General features: G+C 43.1%; 1 protein-coding gene across 2 annotated transcripts; it reads right to left on the minus strand.

Moving 5' to 3' along the window:
- Positions 1-1,636: 1,636 nt before the first annotated feature.
- On the minus strand, positions 1,637-15,533 carry LOC128690640 (uncharacterized). 2 transcript variants are annotated; one of them, XM_053779376.2, is made up of 6 exons: positions 15,420-15,533; positions 2,592-2,633; positions 2,419-2,502; positions 2,185-2,346; positions 1,894-2,025; positions 1,637-1,808 (listed from the first exon to the last, which is right to left on the minus strand). In XM_053779376.2, the coding sequence occupies exons 1-6, from the start codon at positions 15,420-15,422 to the stop codon at positions 1,695-1,697; spliced, it is 537 nt and encodes a 178-aa protein (XP_053635351.2). In that variant the 5' UTR covers positions 15,423-15,533; the 3' UTR covers positions 1,637-1,694. The 2 variants fall into 2 exon arrangements, with proteins under 2 accessions (XP_053635351.2, XP_053635352.2); XM_053779377.2 differs by lacking the exon at positions 2,592-2,633 and having other exon boundaries at positions 15,420-15,471.
- Between the last annotated feature and the right edge of the window lie 1,744 nt (positions 15,534-17,277).

A 17,277-nucleotide genomic window follows, 5' to 3' on the forward strand; every position in this document is an offset into this window, starting at 1 on the left:
CGGCGATTTGAAAATTGCCGCACGGTAGAGGGAGAGGCCGGAAGCATAGTCAGGAGAGCGAAGGTCCGATAGATCGAAGGAGTCAGTCGAGGCCTCAGTACCTGAAGCGGGTGAGGAAACAGCACCGGCAATAGGTACAGAGGCATGAGGAATGTCTGAAGAGTGGTCCAAAGACGAGGCGGGGTCGGAACGAGGTGTGGTATCAAGGGGCCCGGGGGTACCAGGTTCATGGACTAGGGCTGCCATGGTTAGGTTACCTTTATTTGTTTTTTTAAAAAAAAAAAAAAAGGGGGGGACCGGGGAGGGATAGCTCCTAGGAGGAATGAAAGGGCCAGAAATCTCCCTCCGCGCCCAAGAGGACCTCAGCACCGCAAGTAGCACAGATGCAGCATGGAACCTTTGCCATACCCTACCCATCATGCTAGTAAACTAACAATCCGGGATAGCAACCTCACATCTGCCGAGCTACCTCGGTGGACAAAAGAGAGTGCGGCTGGATATCCGCCACAAAGCATACCTCCTTCGGCCACCACCCGCGGAATATGAAAGGTGGCTTCCAGAGATACACTCGTCGCCCGAAAGACACCCAAAGCTACTCCGGGATACCGGAGAGGGATCGGGACATCCCCAGGCGATCCAGATTCCACGGCAAACTACGCCACCGCTAAGAACCTCTAACGGAATTGGATGGACCCCAGTATCCTTTCTCCTACCTAGGAACTAGCACACCTGTGGGAGAAATCCCAAAGGACAAAAAGAGGAAGGGCAAAAGGGAGTGGGGAGGAGGAAAGGAAAAAGGGAAGGATGGGGAGGATCGGATAGGGGAGGGGAGATTTGGGGGTAATTAGGTTCGGTCTGAGGAAGAAGACCGATAGGTCTAATTCCTCAGACCAAGAGACTCTTCACCACGCCAAGGAGCCCCCCTTTAAGAGGTAAACCCCCCCCCCAGAGCCTATAATTTCAGTAGGGAAGAAAACTTCAGATTACAAGCCTCTCCATGAATTCAAGTCCCTACCCCTGCAGTGACAAGGACAGCATTAAGACATTATGACCCCGACACTCCAGCGAGTCCTTTAGCCTGTAGGGACGGGGGTAGGGGGGGTTAGAGTGAATTTTAACAATTTATTGAGCACTGACAAAGTAAAAAAGAACTACCCACACTAGACAGTTTAGATTGAAAGCATTGTGGGCAAATATTCAGGAAGTTCCAAGAATCATTATCCCACGGCTGTGTAACTTTTTATATTAGTCTGCAGTCTTCATGCAGTTTTTAGACCTTCCTTTGGATTCCCATTACAAATACGTACGAGGAATTTCTTTATTGCACAGAGTTAAAGGGACAATTTAAGTGATAAAGAAAGGCTCAAAGTTATACATAGCAATAATTACTAAAGGCCTTACCGGCAACAGAATTAGTATTCTGTGCATAATCAAGGGGGGGGGGGTAGCGCTGAACCCGTAGGATTATACAGCGCCTATGGGGGGGGGAGAATGTGGAAGGTTCAGGCTCTAGGAATTTGAGTAGATACAATCCGCTAGATAAAGAGCTCACCAACGTCAAGGCGACATTTGAGAGGAACATTGCAGTTTGTTCAACTTTCTTGCAGTTAACAGTAGGAGAAAGTGATATTAGTAGTTTAATTTAACATTTTTAATTAACAACCAAGTTCACTTGTCCATCCTTCAGGTAAAATTTAATTATAGAGGCGAGCAGTAGTCGAAGTAACCGTGGTAGTTATAATCTGGGTAATAGTAGTTATTATCTCTTGCAGGAGTTCTTGTGTAGTGACCACAGGAACAGTTTGAATCTGCGGGGGGGGGAAGAGAAAATATGGGTAATAGTGAACACTGAGGAGTAATTATTCAATATACCAATAGTGAGAATTTTGGTACCTCGTGCGAGAGTGCAACGTGAGTTATTGTTTGCAAGTATTTCACAGTGTCGGTAACCGTGACGAACTGACTGAAGACTGACACCATTGTGCTCACTGGGTTAGTTACCGATGTAGCAGTTACAACTATTACCTGTAAAAATGAAATTAAGTTACAAACGTTAAGAGGAAGCTAGAGGAATTAGAGTACACGAAGTTAAGCAATACATTCACTTTCCAATTATTGGTGTTGGGGAGCTTCAGTGTAAGGTGAAGTAAAGGTTTAAAGAATCAAATACGGTAAAATTCATACCGGTGTGGAAGTTATCCTTATCACGGATGTTACTATCCGTGGCTCTCGAGGCAAGAAGTCCCACTTAGTAGATGCTCGTGTGACAGTCAACGTGACAACTGTTTGATCAGTCACCCACACGTCAGACGTGGTTGTCTCCCTTAATGTATGGGTTACAGTAGTCTGCAAGTGAAAAATATTAGTAATAAAAAAATTAAAAAACATTAGAAGTAAATTTAAGTAAGTCATACTTGCCTGTTCAGTAACAGTGGAGGTAGACTGTGTTGGAAGTGGAATGGGTAAATGAGTGTCGTAGGTAGGAATTCCCTGGCCCTGAATCTGCAGGATAAGTGGAAAAAAAAACAGTTTTAAATTTAGATACAAAGACCATAACATAGCAGAGGATAGCAAAGAAATAAAAGACTTACTAGAGTGATGCATCCAAAGAGCAGAAGCACAAGGACAGCCATCTGCAACAGTGAAAAAACGAGACTAGTTATGCTAGTTATTGGCAGCTTAAGTCTCCAGTGTTAAAGCTTTGTATAGGGGAAGGGGAGGGGGGGGGGCCGAGGATGCGAGGAATTGTGTGTATTTTGAATAGTAGTAATTCAGAGAAATTACCGAGTAAATTCCACTTTGAGATGTATATCATGAATGGTAAAGATATTTAGTTCATTATGTGTGATTGTGGAAAATACTGTATATATTTTCCAGAAATACATTAATGTGTAAATAGATGGCCATACTGTATTTAATAAAAATTATGGAATAAAAAATAGGAAACTGCACCTGTGCAGAAGACTGAATTGAGACTACAAGCATTAGTGAATAATGGGTAGAATTTTCGTGCTCTAGGTTAAAATTGGGCTGACACTTCAAATAGGAGCAGAGGTTGTTGGAATGTGCATTCCTGCACAACTCGAGATATCAGGAGACTGGGCAAGACAACTTCAGGAACCTCATAAGCTATCTGGATTTGTGTTATAATTCTGGCCAGCATTTCCATAAATTTAGTTAGAATGAGGTTTTTGTGCATGATGCATATTAATCTCCAGTCAAATTGGAGAGTGATAAAGATAATTTTCTACATAACAGAAGAATATAACTAATCTTTAATTTTAATATACAATTCACAAACCAGAATTTTTTGATGCATCTTTCATTTGTAATTAATAGGTCTAGAGCAACTTGTGTATAAGACAGTTGTAGGTATCTAAGGGGGACATACGACCTAGGTGTCACAAATTCCTACTCTTTTATGTAACCAAAATATTGTTATCAGTTACCGTTATGTAACTAATGAGTTTGTCAGATAAATGCAATTTTCCCAGTGCTATTAAACATACAAATAGCTTCATTAAGGGGGCAGACTGAATTATCGAGAAAAGGTATGATAAAGTTGAAGTTGGGTAAATTTTGGGAGACTGCTATATTTATCAACTATTTTAGTCAAAAGTTGAAATTTACGAATTTAGTCTTCCTACTGCTGCAGCTAGCATTGTGCTAAAAAATCTAGTACCCATTTACTCGACAACTGATGGAGTTAACAGGAATTCTGCTTCATGGTAAGCTAGTAGCTACCAGGAAAGTGAATTAAGACTAGTTTTGAAGCACTGTGCTCAAATTTTGAGCTTCCCATACATACTAGTCTTTTGGGAAGATTTACTTCTGGTCTTTGTGCCAGCAACAAGAAATTAGACGAGCACAGCCCTTAGAGTTTGTAGAATATAAAAAAATTGGAAGTCCAATAGCAATATTAAGTTAATGCTTAAGCAGATAGTTAATGAAGTAAATCTGTAGAAGCTCATTATTATAATCAAAAACCGCTAAGCCACAAGGGCTATACAGTGCTGCAGGGTAGGGAACGAAGCGACAGTATTGGATGGCAGAAGGGATGATCAGCAGGTTACAGAAAACAACGGGGCAGGGGATAGTACGGGGGTAGAGGGTAGCAAGAGGAAGTAGAAAGGGCTGAAGGTATCAGAATTTGTGAAGTCAGTTGTCAGAAAGTCAATGAGACAGTCCGGATGAAAGGTGGGTCCATCAGCGAGAAGGGAAGGTAAAGAGCAGCGGAGCGAAGACGACGACAGAGGTAAATTTCTGCGTGCTCGTTGATAAAGTGGGCAGTCCAACAGAATGTGGCTGACTGATAATGGAGCTTGGCAATTCTCACAGAGGAGCAAGACTTCTCTCCATGAGATATCCATGAGTAAGACGAGTATGGCCAATGCGAAGACGGGAGAGTAGTTTCCCAACCTCGACACTGGTGATAAATAGACAGCCAGTAACCTATACTGTTTAATTGATTGAAGTTTGTTGCCGAGCATAGTAGACCAACGTTGTTGCCAACGGGTGTGAAGGTGGGAAGATATTGCAGCAAAATAGTCCGTAAATGGAATACCTCTATAAGAAACTGGTAGGTCATGTACTGCTGACCGCGCAGCAGTCTGCCTGTTCATTGCTCTGTACGTCAACATACCAGGGAACTAAAAAAAATAATATCTTTATGCTTGGTAAAGATGCGGCATAGCCAAAGTTCGATATGGAGGACTAAGGGGCGAGGTGTATCAAATTTTTGTATAGCCTGTAAAGCACTAAGGGAGTCTTAGACAACCACAAATGATGACAGGCATAGATGCAATACGGATAAATGCTGTAAGGATGGCATATAATTCAGCAGTAAAAATACTAGCCGAAGATAGTAAATGCCCTTGTACGACGCTGTCCGGAAACACTACAGCAAATCCTACGCCGTCAGAAGACTGCGCCATCTGTGTACACAGCAATGGCATGAGAATGAGAGTGAAAGTAGTAAAGAAAAAGAGCGGGAAGCGACCGTAGACAGTTGGGCTTACAAGCAAGGGAGGGAGAAAGAACAGACTCCAACAGCTGGAACTTACCAGAGTGGTAGGGAAAAGTGAGATGCTACATGTACACAGAAAGGTGGTAGTTTAAGAGAAGACAAGAGCGAATGAAGGCGAAGAGAGAAGGGACGGAGTAAACAGGGGCGGCGAACAAATAAAGAATGTCTACTAATATCAGTGACCATTCTATAAATGGAAGGATTGCGGAGATCATGAGAGCGTACATAGTAGCGCAGGCAATGGGCATCACAGCGATCGGATAAGGATGGAACGTTCGCTTCTGCGTAGAGGTTCGACAGGGGAAGAGCGAAAAGCAGAAAGGCATAAACGTAATCCTTGGTGATGAATGGGGTTAAGGTTAGATAGAGTAGCAGGAGATGCTGCTGAATAGATCTAGTCACCATAATCAAGTTTCGACAAAATAAGGGTGGAATGTAGGCGAAGGAGGGTTCGACGATCAGCTCCATGAAAGATGAGCAAGGGTTTTAAGAATGTTCAGCCGGCTGTGACAAGTTGCCTTCAGAGAGGTAATGTGAGGTTTCCAGGATAACCTACGATTAAAGAGGAGGCCCAGAAACTTTACTATCTCATTCAGGGATACGGGAGCCATAGAGGTACAAAGGATGATCCGAGATGACACAGCGTCTAGTGAAAGTAATTTGGAGAGTTTTAGTGTTGGAAAATTTAAACCCACGTGTGGTGGCCCAATTGGAAACATGGTCGACTGCATGTTGGAGAGAAATTAATGAGGTGACAGTCAGCGCCTGCACAGGCAATAGCGAAGTCGTCAACAAAGTGATGACCAAATATTTGGTGGAAGACTAGAGGCCAAATCATTAGTAGCAAGGAGAAAAAGTGTTGTGCTCAGAACACATCCCTGGGGGGGGACACCTTCAGCTTGGATAAAGTCCGGGGAGAGCACATTATTAACCCGAAAACAAATGCCTCAGTTAAAAAGTTCTTAAGGAAAGATGGTAGATTGCCTCGAAGGCCTAAGGAGTGGGCTTGGGCTAAAATATTATACCTCCAAGTTGTGTCATATGCTTACTCAAGGTCGAAAAATATGGCAATAACCGAGTTGTTACTCGCAAAGGCATTATGAACACACTTATCCAAGCGTAGTAAGGGGTCTATGGTAGAACGTCCCTTACGAAAGCCATATTGATGAGTGGAGAGACTGTCTAAATACCACACTAAGCGTCTATTTACTAGGCGTTCCATTACTTTGCAAACTGCACTGGTAAGAGCAATGGGACGATAGTGGGAGGTTCCATGTCCCGTAGTGCCTGGTTTGCGGAAAGGGAGAACAATGGCGGATTTCCATAGCTGTGGAAGAACTCCTTGTGACCAAATAAGATTGTAAAGGCGTAATAGGACTGCAAGGGCTGACTGATGTAAATGTAGCATACGAATATGAATGTAGTCGGGCCCAGCTGCCGATGAAAGACAAGCCGAGAGTGTTGCCTCCAGCTCTAAGTGTAAAAGGCACATTATACTGTTCTTCTCTGAGAGAAGAAAAGTCCAAGGGTGCTAACTCTCTGGCAGACTGAGGAAAGAAATGAGGGGCATAGATGGAGTCCCTGAGAAATACAGACCAGCTGATTGCCATTTCATTGGCAACATAGTGGGTTTGCTCTATCAACACCGGCAACCCGCAGAACAGGAGCCGGGTCAGGAGAATATTTACCACTCAGTTTTCGTACTTTTTTTCCCCAGATTGCACTCAAGAGGAAGCAGAGGTGATGGTGGAGACAATGTCGCCAGCACGTGCGTTTAAAGTCACGGATGACACGGCGAGCGATTGCACGCTTCTGTTTAAAATCAAGGAGTCTGTGGTTCTATTGTACCGATACCTGCCCCATGTAGCGTGTTTCAAACTTACTGCACGAGCACAAGCAGGAGACCACCAAGGCACGCATTTCTGAGAATCCCTGCCCGAAGTTTGGGGTATAGAATGAGAAGCTGCGGTGAAAACGGAGGACGAGAAGAGGTGTAAAAGCTCATCGATGGAGGACGAAGAAGGAACCTCGTTAAACAGTTAAGTGTGAGTAAAGGTTCCAATTTGCCCAATGAAATTGCCAGCATGGGGTGCGAAGAGGTGGCGAATATGAAGGGGAAGCAAAAATTATTGGGAAATGATCGCTGTCATGCAAGTCCAGGAGAACAGACCAAGTGAAGTTAATGCGGCGGAGGAAGAGCAGACAGATCGATGCAAGAGAGTACGAGTCAGAGGATCAAAATGGGAGAGTACCTGTATTTAAAACATGGAGGGGGTGGGTGGCAAGAAAAGTCTAACTGAATTCCACGGGAATGAGAGCGAGATCCCCCCCCCCCCCAGAGGAAATGGTGGGCATTAAAATCACCAAGTAACGGAATCGGTGGCGGTAATGACGAAACAAGAAATGCAATATCCGGAATAGATAATGCCCGAGAAGGAGAGAGATAAAGAACCGAGCGTATACCACCTATGTAAGTGGATACGGGCTGCTGTGTAATGCAGCGAAGTATGAACAAATAGGTGATGGTACGGAATATCAGTGCGTAGAAGCACTTTCATTAAAGGTCCCATCAGGAAAGGGTCTGAAGAATACAATAAATTATAGCCTGAGATGGGAGAAAACAGCCGAGTGTAATTTTGGTTCCTGGAAGCAAACACCAAAAGGGGCAAACTTGGAGAGTACCATCTGAAGCTCACCCCGATAACCCCTGAGGCCGCATATATTCCACTGTAAATAGGCCACGATTGGTAATGATAAAGATACTTGCAATCCGCAGGTAAGGGTTCCTACGGACTAGAGGGGTTAGAAAAGTCCACATGCAGAGGCAGTGGAAAACGTTCAAGCAGCGAAGGAACGGTGCACTGAAGAAAGGAGTTGCGCAGATGGAGCAGAGGAGAGAAAGAACAGAAGGTGGATCAGTGTCCATTGATGGTTTGGTCTCTGCAATACATTCAGAGATTGCTTCAAGTGTTTCAGAATTCAGAGACATCATATGGGAGACTATTAGAAATGGTAGGGGGAGGTCGAGTAAGTTGGAACTGTATTGGACTCTACTAAGGTAGGGGGGGGAAAAAAAAAAAAAAAAAAAAAAAAAAAAAACAAAAAAAAAAAAAAAGGGTGGAGGGAACTGGAGAAGCGTGGCAGGGGACAGAAGAGGCAGAAATCTGGGAGGGAACAGGGGAGGAAGATACAGTACGAGGAGGAGGGTGAACCTCTACACTTGTAACCGAGCCAGTGAAAGGGGGAGAACCAAGGACAGACAGGGAGGGTAAAATGAGGTGGAAGATGGGTAGGAGGTGTTAACTCGCCTTTTTTTGACTTTTGAGAAGTAGAGGGACGATTGGGAGGTCGTCGTACGAGGTCTCGTCGATACTGAGGCTTGCGAGAACACTAAGGAGAGAGATCAGACCGAGGCATTGAAGTAGGGACGTCTGAGCCGAGGACATCAAAAGGATTAGATACAGGAGTGACTATGGGAGAGAACCACATAGGTGGGTGTAGAAGATGGGATACCAGAAGTAGGGGGGGGGGACGTTTTGAAACACGGGAATAAAACACGTGGGAGTCTCCCTTGGAGGCGGAGATGAGAAACTGCCATGGCATAAGGGAGACCTTCCGTCTCTGAGGTAACGATTTCCCGCTCGTTTAAATACTTGACAACGGCGAGAGTATAAAGGGTGAGCCTCATGACAGTCAAGGCAAGAGGGAGATCGATTGCAAGACTTTAGAATGGTAATCGGCACCACAGACTGGGCATTCAGCGATAGATCTGCAGCATTTAGCTGGATGGCCAAATCGCCAGCAATTTCTACACTTGTGGTGTAGGGATCACCTTTCGAACTTAACCGATGTCGTGCTATATAAACTGAGGATGGGAGTTCTTGGCTGTCAAAAGTTAAATGAGCCACATTGCTAGGGTATCGTCTGCCTGCGGGCAGGAAGAATGTGTCTACCTTGAGGATTGGGAGATCTTGGAGTTCCAGCTGTTCAAGAATGTCAGTGCCACTTGTCTGGAAATTTTGTTGAACTATGGTATGGGACAGAATGACGGTATCACTACAAGAATTGAGGGAATGATGTTTTTCAAGAGTGATAGGAACAGTATTGATATGGGAAAGACTAGAGAGCTCATGAGCCTGGGTAGCATTCTGTACGGTGATGCACGTACCGCTCTTAAGAGCATGAAAAGAGCTATTTACCAACATGGCATAGGAGTGCCTTGCCAATACTATGGTCAGAAAAATAGGTAGAGGAAGTTGGTCGTAAAGTGAAGAATTCAGTCCATTGTTCAGTCTGAAACCGAGTGTGGAAAGGTAGTGAAGGACGTGTCGATCGTTTCTGAGAAGAACGAGAAGGTGGAGAAGTATCATCAGCAGGTAATTGTCGTTGGCGTTTAGGCGTGGGACCAGAGTTATTCGACGTGGAATGGGTCGGCGATTTGAAAATTGCTGCACCGTAGAGGGAGAGGCCGGAAGCATAGTCAGAGCGAAGGTTCAATAAATCGAAGGAGTCAGTCGAGGCCTCAGTACCTGAAGCGGGTGAGAAAACAGCACCGGCAAGAAGTACAGAGGCATGAGGAGTGTCTGAAGAGTGGTCCAAAGACGAGGTGGGGGTCAGAACGGGGTGCAGTGTCAAGAAGGGGCCCGGGGGTAGTAGGTTCATGGACTAGGGCTGCTGTGGTTAGGCTACTTTTTTGTTTAAGAAAAAAACAAAAAGGAAAAGAAAAAAAAAAAGGGGGACTGGGGAGGAATAGTGCCTAGGAGGAATGAAAGGGCCAGAAGTCTCCCTCCACTCCCAAGAGGACCTCAGCACCGCAAGTAGCGCAGATGCAGCATGGAACCCGTGCCATACCCTACCCATCATGCTAGTAAACTAACAATCTAGGATAGCAACCTCACATCTGCCGAGCTACCACGGTGGACAAAAGAGGGCAGCCGGATATCCGCCACAAAGCATACCTCCTCCGGCCACCACCCCCGAATCCGAAAGGTGGCTTCCAGAGATACACCTGTCGCCCGAAAGACTCCCAAAGGTACTCCGGGGTACCGGAGAGGGATCGGGACATCCCCAGGCGATCCAGATTCCACAGCAAAGTATGCCACTGCCAAGAACCTCGATGGAATGGGATGGAATGGGATGGACCCCGGTATCCTTTCCACTACCTAGGAACTAGTGCGGCTGTGGGAGAAATCCCAAAGGCCAAAAAGAGGAAGGGCAAAAGGGAGGGGTGGGGAAGAGGAGAGAAAAAAAAAAAAAAAAAAAAGAGAGGATGGGACAGGGGAGGGGAGATTGAGGTGTAATTAGGTTCGGTCTGAGGAAGACCGAAAGGTCTAATTCCTTAGACCAAGAGCCTCTTCACCACGCCAAGGAGCCCCCCCTTGAAGAGGGACAGTGGATTTACCGCCTATATTGGCGGCGTCCCCTGTGGTCGACCATGTTCTAGCGGGACGAGTGGGCAATGAGGAAAGGTGTACAACTTGTACGACAGTGGTGAAGGTGCATAGGATGGTAAAAGGCTTATGGATTATGAGGGAGTGTCACTAGAGGCCCAGTACACTGGTGGAGGATTATGTCTTAACATCAGGGCAAAGGTCTTGTAAAATTATGTGGGCTGACGTAGCCAAGGTCATTAAGGGACTTAGAGAAGTACAGTGGGAGTGTGGGGAAGTTGGACGGGTGCAGCAGTGGCAAGTCCAAGTCAGGGTTAAAGGCGACAGGAAAACTGAGAAAACCTAATCGGAGAGTTAAAGTGTATAATCATGAATGTTAATGGCCTCAGAGCAGAGGTCAAGAGGAGTCGGGTAGAGGTATCGCTCAGACGTTCAGATGTCTTTTTTTATATATATATTTAAAAAAAATTTTCGGCATGGTAGTGAATTAGGTGTGCATGGGTACCAGTGTTATGCAGGGAATTCAGAGAATCTCAAGGGTGGGGTAGTGATAGGCATAAGGGAGACCAGCCCTTTCACACTTGTTGAATGGGAGTGGGGTGGAGGGGAGCCAGGTCATGCGTGTGGTGGGTTCATTGGGGAACTTTCAGGTGGGTTTCGTGGGAGTATTTGCCAGTGACATCAAATTGACAAGTAAAGGAGGATTTTGTACATTTTTAGGTTTATTTTCTCTAAGGTCTACCCTTAATTTATGTCGTAGCTGGCGACTGGAATTGTGGGATCCGGGAAAAAGATGTCGAACCACATGGTTGGGGGTGCAATTTAGGGGTTTCACGGGAGGTTCTGCAGACTGGCGTAGTGGATGTTGTGGGTAGCGACAGGTGGAATGTGGACCACACTGGTAGGGGTTACACTGCGCCGCTGGACAGGGTTAACGTCATTAGCTTAATCCGTAGTGGCAGGGTCGAATGTGTGTCGATTTCTCAGACCACTGTGGTGTTCTGGTAACTCGAGTGGGAGGGCGTTATACGCATTTTATAGTTTTTGGAAAAAAAAAATGTTAATTTGTTGCTCGATGCTTTGGAAGCTCAGGTTATGGTGGGTTGGATTCTGGAATGAAGGAAATGGGATAGGAGGAAGATTGTAGTGGTGGCATTCAAAGGTGAAAAATGCAATACAGGGTTTTTATAGAAGGTTAGGGAAGGAGTGTTATAGATACAGGAAGCAAAAGTATTTAGAGGGACAGCTGTGGGATTGTTAGTGCTGGTGGGAGGTATGACTGCGTGGAAATAGTGCCTTTATAGTCAATTACGAGAAATTAAGATAATTTTCAGGCTTTGAGGGTGCGAGTGGGGATCGAGGTGGTGGTTTGGGGGAATAAGCCTTCTGTAGGGGTCCTGCATAGTTTTAAAACAAAACGTATCGAGACGTTTTGAGTGGTGGTTGGTGCAGACTTGGGTGGTCATCGTAAAGGACACAGGCTAGTTACTACAGATAGCCTAGGGACCTATGCAGACCAATGGTTTGAGAATGGTAGGCAAGACAAATGGGAAACATTTGGGCAACTATTCTGAAAATTTTCGCTTACACAGTAGGCTTCTTCAGTAGAGCCCAGAAAGTAGGTGGTAGTGATGTGAAGACTCATCAGTCCATTATCCTTGAAGTAGTAGATTTGAGGTCAGTCCTTCAGCCTGGAGAAGTTCTATTCCAAAGTCTGGAACTAACTGAAGATAAGAGTGTAGAGACTTAAATACTGTCACTTGATCTTCAGTTAGTTCCAGACTTTGGAACAGAACTTCAGCTGAGGGACAACCTCAAATCTAAGACTTAATGGGTGATTGATTACATCGCCTTCACATCTCTACTATTGCCACCTACTTCCTGTTCTCTACCGAAGCCTACTGTGGGCGAAACTCTTCAGAATAGTTTCCTAAATGTTGCCCACGTGTCTTTCCTACCAACCTGTCAGTATTTTATACCATTTGATAATCGGTCTAAGAAAATGGAAGGGTAGGGAGGGGAATCTAGAGGGAAGCTTTACTGCGAGGCATAGTGGCGAATTTGAGACGTGGATCCAGAGGACATGGAGGGTTTTATATCGGAGGTTTACAAGGCTGCTCAGGGACAGGCACTGAGGAAATTGCCTGGTTGGGATGAGATACCAGGCGATTTTTATGTAGTTCATTGGAAACTACAAACATGTTGGTTAGACTACACAATTCAATGAAAATAAGCAGTAGAATGGGTGGAGAGGCAGGGTTGGGCATTGTAGTGTTGGTATGAAAGGCAGAGGTCCGCGAATCTTTGAAGGAATACAGGCCCATCATTTTGATTGGGTGGATTATAAGATTTTTGCGCTTATTTTGGCAAACTGGATGAAATGCATTTTGGACAAGGTAATATGGGATTCCTGTACTATATGAGAGTCAGTCATCGACGCCTCAAAAGTTTTGTGAAGGATTGTAGTGGAGGAGTCGTAGGATTAGATTGGGAAGAGGTTTGGGTGGATAGGGAAACTTTCCATTATTGAAGCAGGGTTTTGGGGAAGAAAAAGCATGGGTGCACATGTTATACATGGAGGCACAGGTTCGGGTCCAGGTCAACGGGAGGTTGGGGTCCACGATAGGCATGGGGTGGGGGCTGTATCAGGGGTGTGCCCTCAGCTTTTGTTTACAGGATCCCTTTTATAGATGGTAATGGGTGGGGTAAGGGAGGATTGTGTGCAGGGCTAAGCAGTAGGGATTTTAGGTTATGTGGACTATACCACTATGTTGGTGCATAGAAGGAATGGTTTGGTGTTCGTGAAAAAGGTTAAGGTTTTTTTAGCGATGCATCTTCCATGCACATTAATAGAGAAAAATCCAAACTTTTGGAGGTGGGGGCCTGGGTGGGGGAAGTTAGGTACCGAGTATGGGTGGAAAACTCGTGAGCAGATAAAGATCTGTGGTGTATTTTTGCAATGATGAACAGGCAGCATGTGCCTTTAATTAGTCCACTGTAGTAGCAGCCACAATTCATAGGGTGGAGGGAGGGTGATGTAACATTACACCGAGTAATAGTTGTCAATGTACTGGTGTATAGTAAATTATGGTTTGTTTCAGTGGTCTATCCAATGATTGATGTGTTGGGGTTACAGGAAGGCAGTGGATTTTATATGGGGTTACCATAGGCATTGGTTAGGGAAGGACAGTTGTGATGCACGTAGCTAAGGGAGGTCTGGGGCTAATACCACTACAGTCGCCTAACCAGCATATACATACGATAGGAATTCTTGATAAGGGGTGGGGTCAGGAGAGCGAGGGTTGATGCGGTGATGGAGGTTACATGGTGGGTGGGGATTATTATTATAATAAAGGGGGAAGCGCTAAACCCGGAGGATTACACAGCACCTGGTGGTGGGTGGGGAAAACCTCAGAAGGTGCAAAGTGAAGCGATGTTAAGGCACTTGGGTGTGCAACACCCTACGAGTTAGGGCAGGTAAATTCGACAGCATAGTTATAACATCAGAAGTCATTGGTGATAAGAGGTTTTCCCAGGATATTGTCGGAAGACAATATGGCAGGGGTTAAAGAAATTGCACTTTTAACCACAGGTTACGGAAACTGGTTACCGCTTCCTCCATGAGACTTTAGTGTCCAAGGCACAATTGTACGCTATGGGAACGACCCAGGATCAGACCTGTGCATGGTGGAGGTGGGCAGAAACTGTTTAATGTATACTTTTGCGATTGTTTACACAAGGTTAGGAATTGGTTCAAGGGTATTATCAGACGAGTGGGAGGAGGTTTGGTCGATGCTTCGAGTTTTGAGTCGAGATGGGAGTGCTCGGATGTGGAAAAGACATTCTGGGTCACATTTGGTACTAATACGTGTCATGGGGTATGCGGGAATATAGGGGTGCAATGCGCATCAGGGCACTTATGTGACATGTTTATAGGACGAAATGTAGGAATAGAGGTGAATGGGCAATGCTGGGAGGGATCTTTTTCGTTGGGGTATAGGAATCTAACGATGGAAACTTTATAGGAGTAATGAGGTGTAGGTAGGTGTAATCCCTCTGAGCCAAGGGGTTGGTCTCCCAGGAGGGGAGGGTGGGGAAGAATTAAGTTTTTTGGCTACTGGACTAAGTTTGTGTGTATGGTGATGGGGTGTAATGTAGGGCGAGGGGGACTGGTCTGGGGTATAGTGTCTTGCTGGGGTGATTGAGAGCGAGAAAATTGGGGGGGGGGGGTGGGAGCGGTACTCAGAACGACCGTGTGGTTTCCTCATGCTGAGGTTTCATTAATATCATTTGTAATGTGAAGATATGCAATTGGCATTTTTCACTTCTGAAGAGTTGTAATTGTCATTCAATATATGTTCATAGGTTTGAAATTGTTGGTCATTAGTTACAAGTTAAATGAACAGGGAGAGTTTTATAATATGGTGAAATGGGGTTAAGGGGGGGGGGGAGTTAGTTTAACTGCTTGAGTTACTGAATTTCAATGTATTTTAATTAGCAGATGGGAAGGGGTAAGAGGGTTTTTACTTTGTATTACTTACATAGTAATATTGCTTTAGTGAAATCATGTTTAAAGGCATTATACATGTATCGGTTGTGGGAAGGGTACACGTTTCACATAATTGCATACGGCAGTTTTTTTTTTATTGCTGTAAAGTCTAACTTGGTACAATCCTGTATGTAGCACAAGTGTTAAGAGATGAACTCTACAGGTGATGTGGGATTTTTTTGTGCAAGGGCAAAGTAAAACATGCAGTATGTTTAGACAATTAAGAATTTAGGCTGAGTGGATGTTCTGATATTGTACACTTACTTCATTGAATGTTCTAAATAAAATATAGAAAAAAAAAAGATGTCTGGAGATTTTACTTCAAATGCAAAAGTTAAACCTAGAACCTCAAACTCACGAGCTTCCAGATAAATCACTAACCAATGGAAGTCAGCAAACGTCTATTCAGCTGCATAATCAAAACTCTCAATATGACAGTTTTATGTACACTTACCATAGCAGGGTTAAGGTGGTGTTATTGTGGGAGAGAAGATCAGGAGAATGAAGTAGTAAGAGTTGCGGGTTACCTCATTACCTCCCACACTTCTACTGTTGTTACCAAGACGAGAAGCTTCGTGTAACTTTGGTCTCCCTCTCCTGAGTCTCTCAACCAATAATAGAAGTTTACTACATTTATAATATTAAACATTAAAGTATTCTTTCCATATAGTATCTAATTTACCCGAAGCACTCTGCTTATTAGTCAAAAATAACCAATTACTACAACAACATCCATATTTTGTTGTTGCTAGAATTATCGTTATTGTATCGTAATTATATATTGTCATTAATATTATCATCATACCTCTTACCACTAATGTTGAACAATATTTTATGTAAATTATGAAGTGTTGTTCCAGATATCTACAGTAAATTTTATCTTACAAACAGTTTTGTTTACCGCCCCTAGATGTCGCTGGCATCGATCATCCGACATTAAACCGCCAATGTAACTATAATTTGTGGATAATTTCTATGTTTCAGGAATCTATTTTCAGTAAACATTTCATTATGAATTTGCTATAAAGCGAGGAATAGAACAAAGATGTATTTTTTATATATTTTATTTAAAACTTGATATGCATGATACAGACATAGATAGGTCAAACATACCTAAACTTGAAAATATTATTGATAGACAATACAAATACACCTCAACGCATAGTGACCTGAAAAATGCATGTGATGCTTTTTGAGACTAGGTCCGGTAAACAATGAAGTTTTTTTTTTTATATTTTATTTAAAACCAACAATATACAATAAACAAAAGGAAAAACCATAAAGATGACAATATATGAACAATAACTGAAAAAACATTACATTAGATATTGAAACATTAACGAATAACATAACAATATAACAAATATGACCACCATTACCTACATATAAAATCAGAAACCGAAGCTTAAAATTGTCCTATACTAGCTACATGTGGATAAGTTAACTTTCGTAAAAACATGCAAACCTATATTAACTCTTCCTCAAATTAATCATCCTTGCTCTTAATTTACACTAGAATAATAAAATACAAGTATAATAAAGAGCAGTTTGAATCAAAGAACATTCCACAATTATCATAAATTTACCCTAACCTAAGCCTAGTATTTCATCTGTATTATAAATGTCTAATCAACACGAAAATTTTACCACATTCCCCTAACCATATTTGTTGGTGTACATGATACAACCTTGTATTACCATAAGGAGAGAAAAAAAGAACAATAAAAAAGGAAAACCCATTCTTCACCTTCAAAATCAAACTTCAATTTACCATTAGGTACATACATATAAATAAGTATATAAAGTATGTTGTCTAATGGAACACAATCACTTACAACGTCAGTTATAATATGACGTCAACTCAACCACGAATAATTCATCCATTCTTACAACTTCAAGGTTCGTAAAACTCTTAACTACATACATAGTATTGCCACCATCTAGACAAATTAAAAAGAAAAAACAATACTCAAATATATCAAAACACACTATGCTTCTATTGGCACCAAATCAATTGTGCTTACAAAAATACATTGTAAATTAAACTGAAACATAAAAGCCATTTTGACATTTACACATTGTATCAAAATCATAAATGCGCATAGAAAATATGTATTGAATATCATTGAAAATGTTCATGAGAAAAACCATTAAAGGTATATACAAGAAAGTAAACATACATACATATACATATATATATATACATACACCTACATACATACATACACATACATACATACATACACATACACGCACATACAACACATGCATATATATATACACATACATAGTTATAAGTCGATAATTCCAAA

The sequence above is a fragment of the Cherax quadricarinatus genome, chromosome 29 (genome assembly GCF_038502225.1).
Source record: "Cherax quadricarinatus isolate ZL_2023a chromosome 29, ASM3850222v1, whole genome shotgun sequence".
In the NCBI taxonomy this organism is placed as follows: domain Eukaryota; kingdom Metazoa; phylum Arthropoda; class Malacostraca; order Decapoda; family Parastacidae; genus Cherax; species Cherax quadricarinatus.

Bases quoted from the DNA above. Each gene is read 5' to 3' on its own strand.
- LOC128690640 (XM_053779376.2), bottom strand. The intron at 2,026-2,184 runs GTATGAATTTTA...TCATTTTTACAG, and splicing joins TAAGGATAACTTCCACACCG to GTAATAGTTGTAACTGCTAC. The intron at 1,809-1,893 runs GTACCAAAATTC...CCCCCCCCGCAG, and splicing joins ACGTTGCACTCTCGCACGAG to ATTCAAACTGTTCCTGTGGT.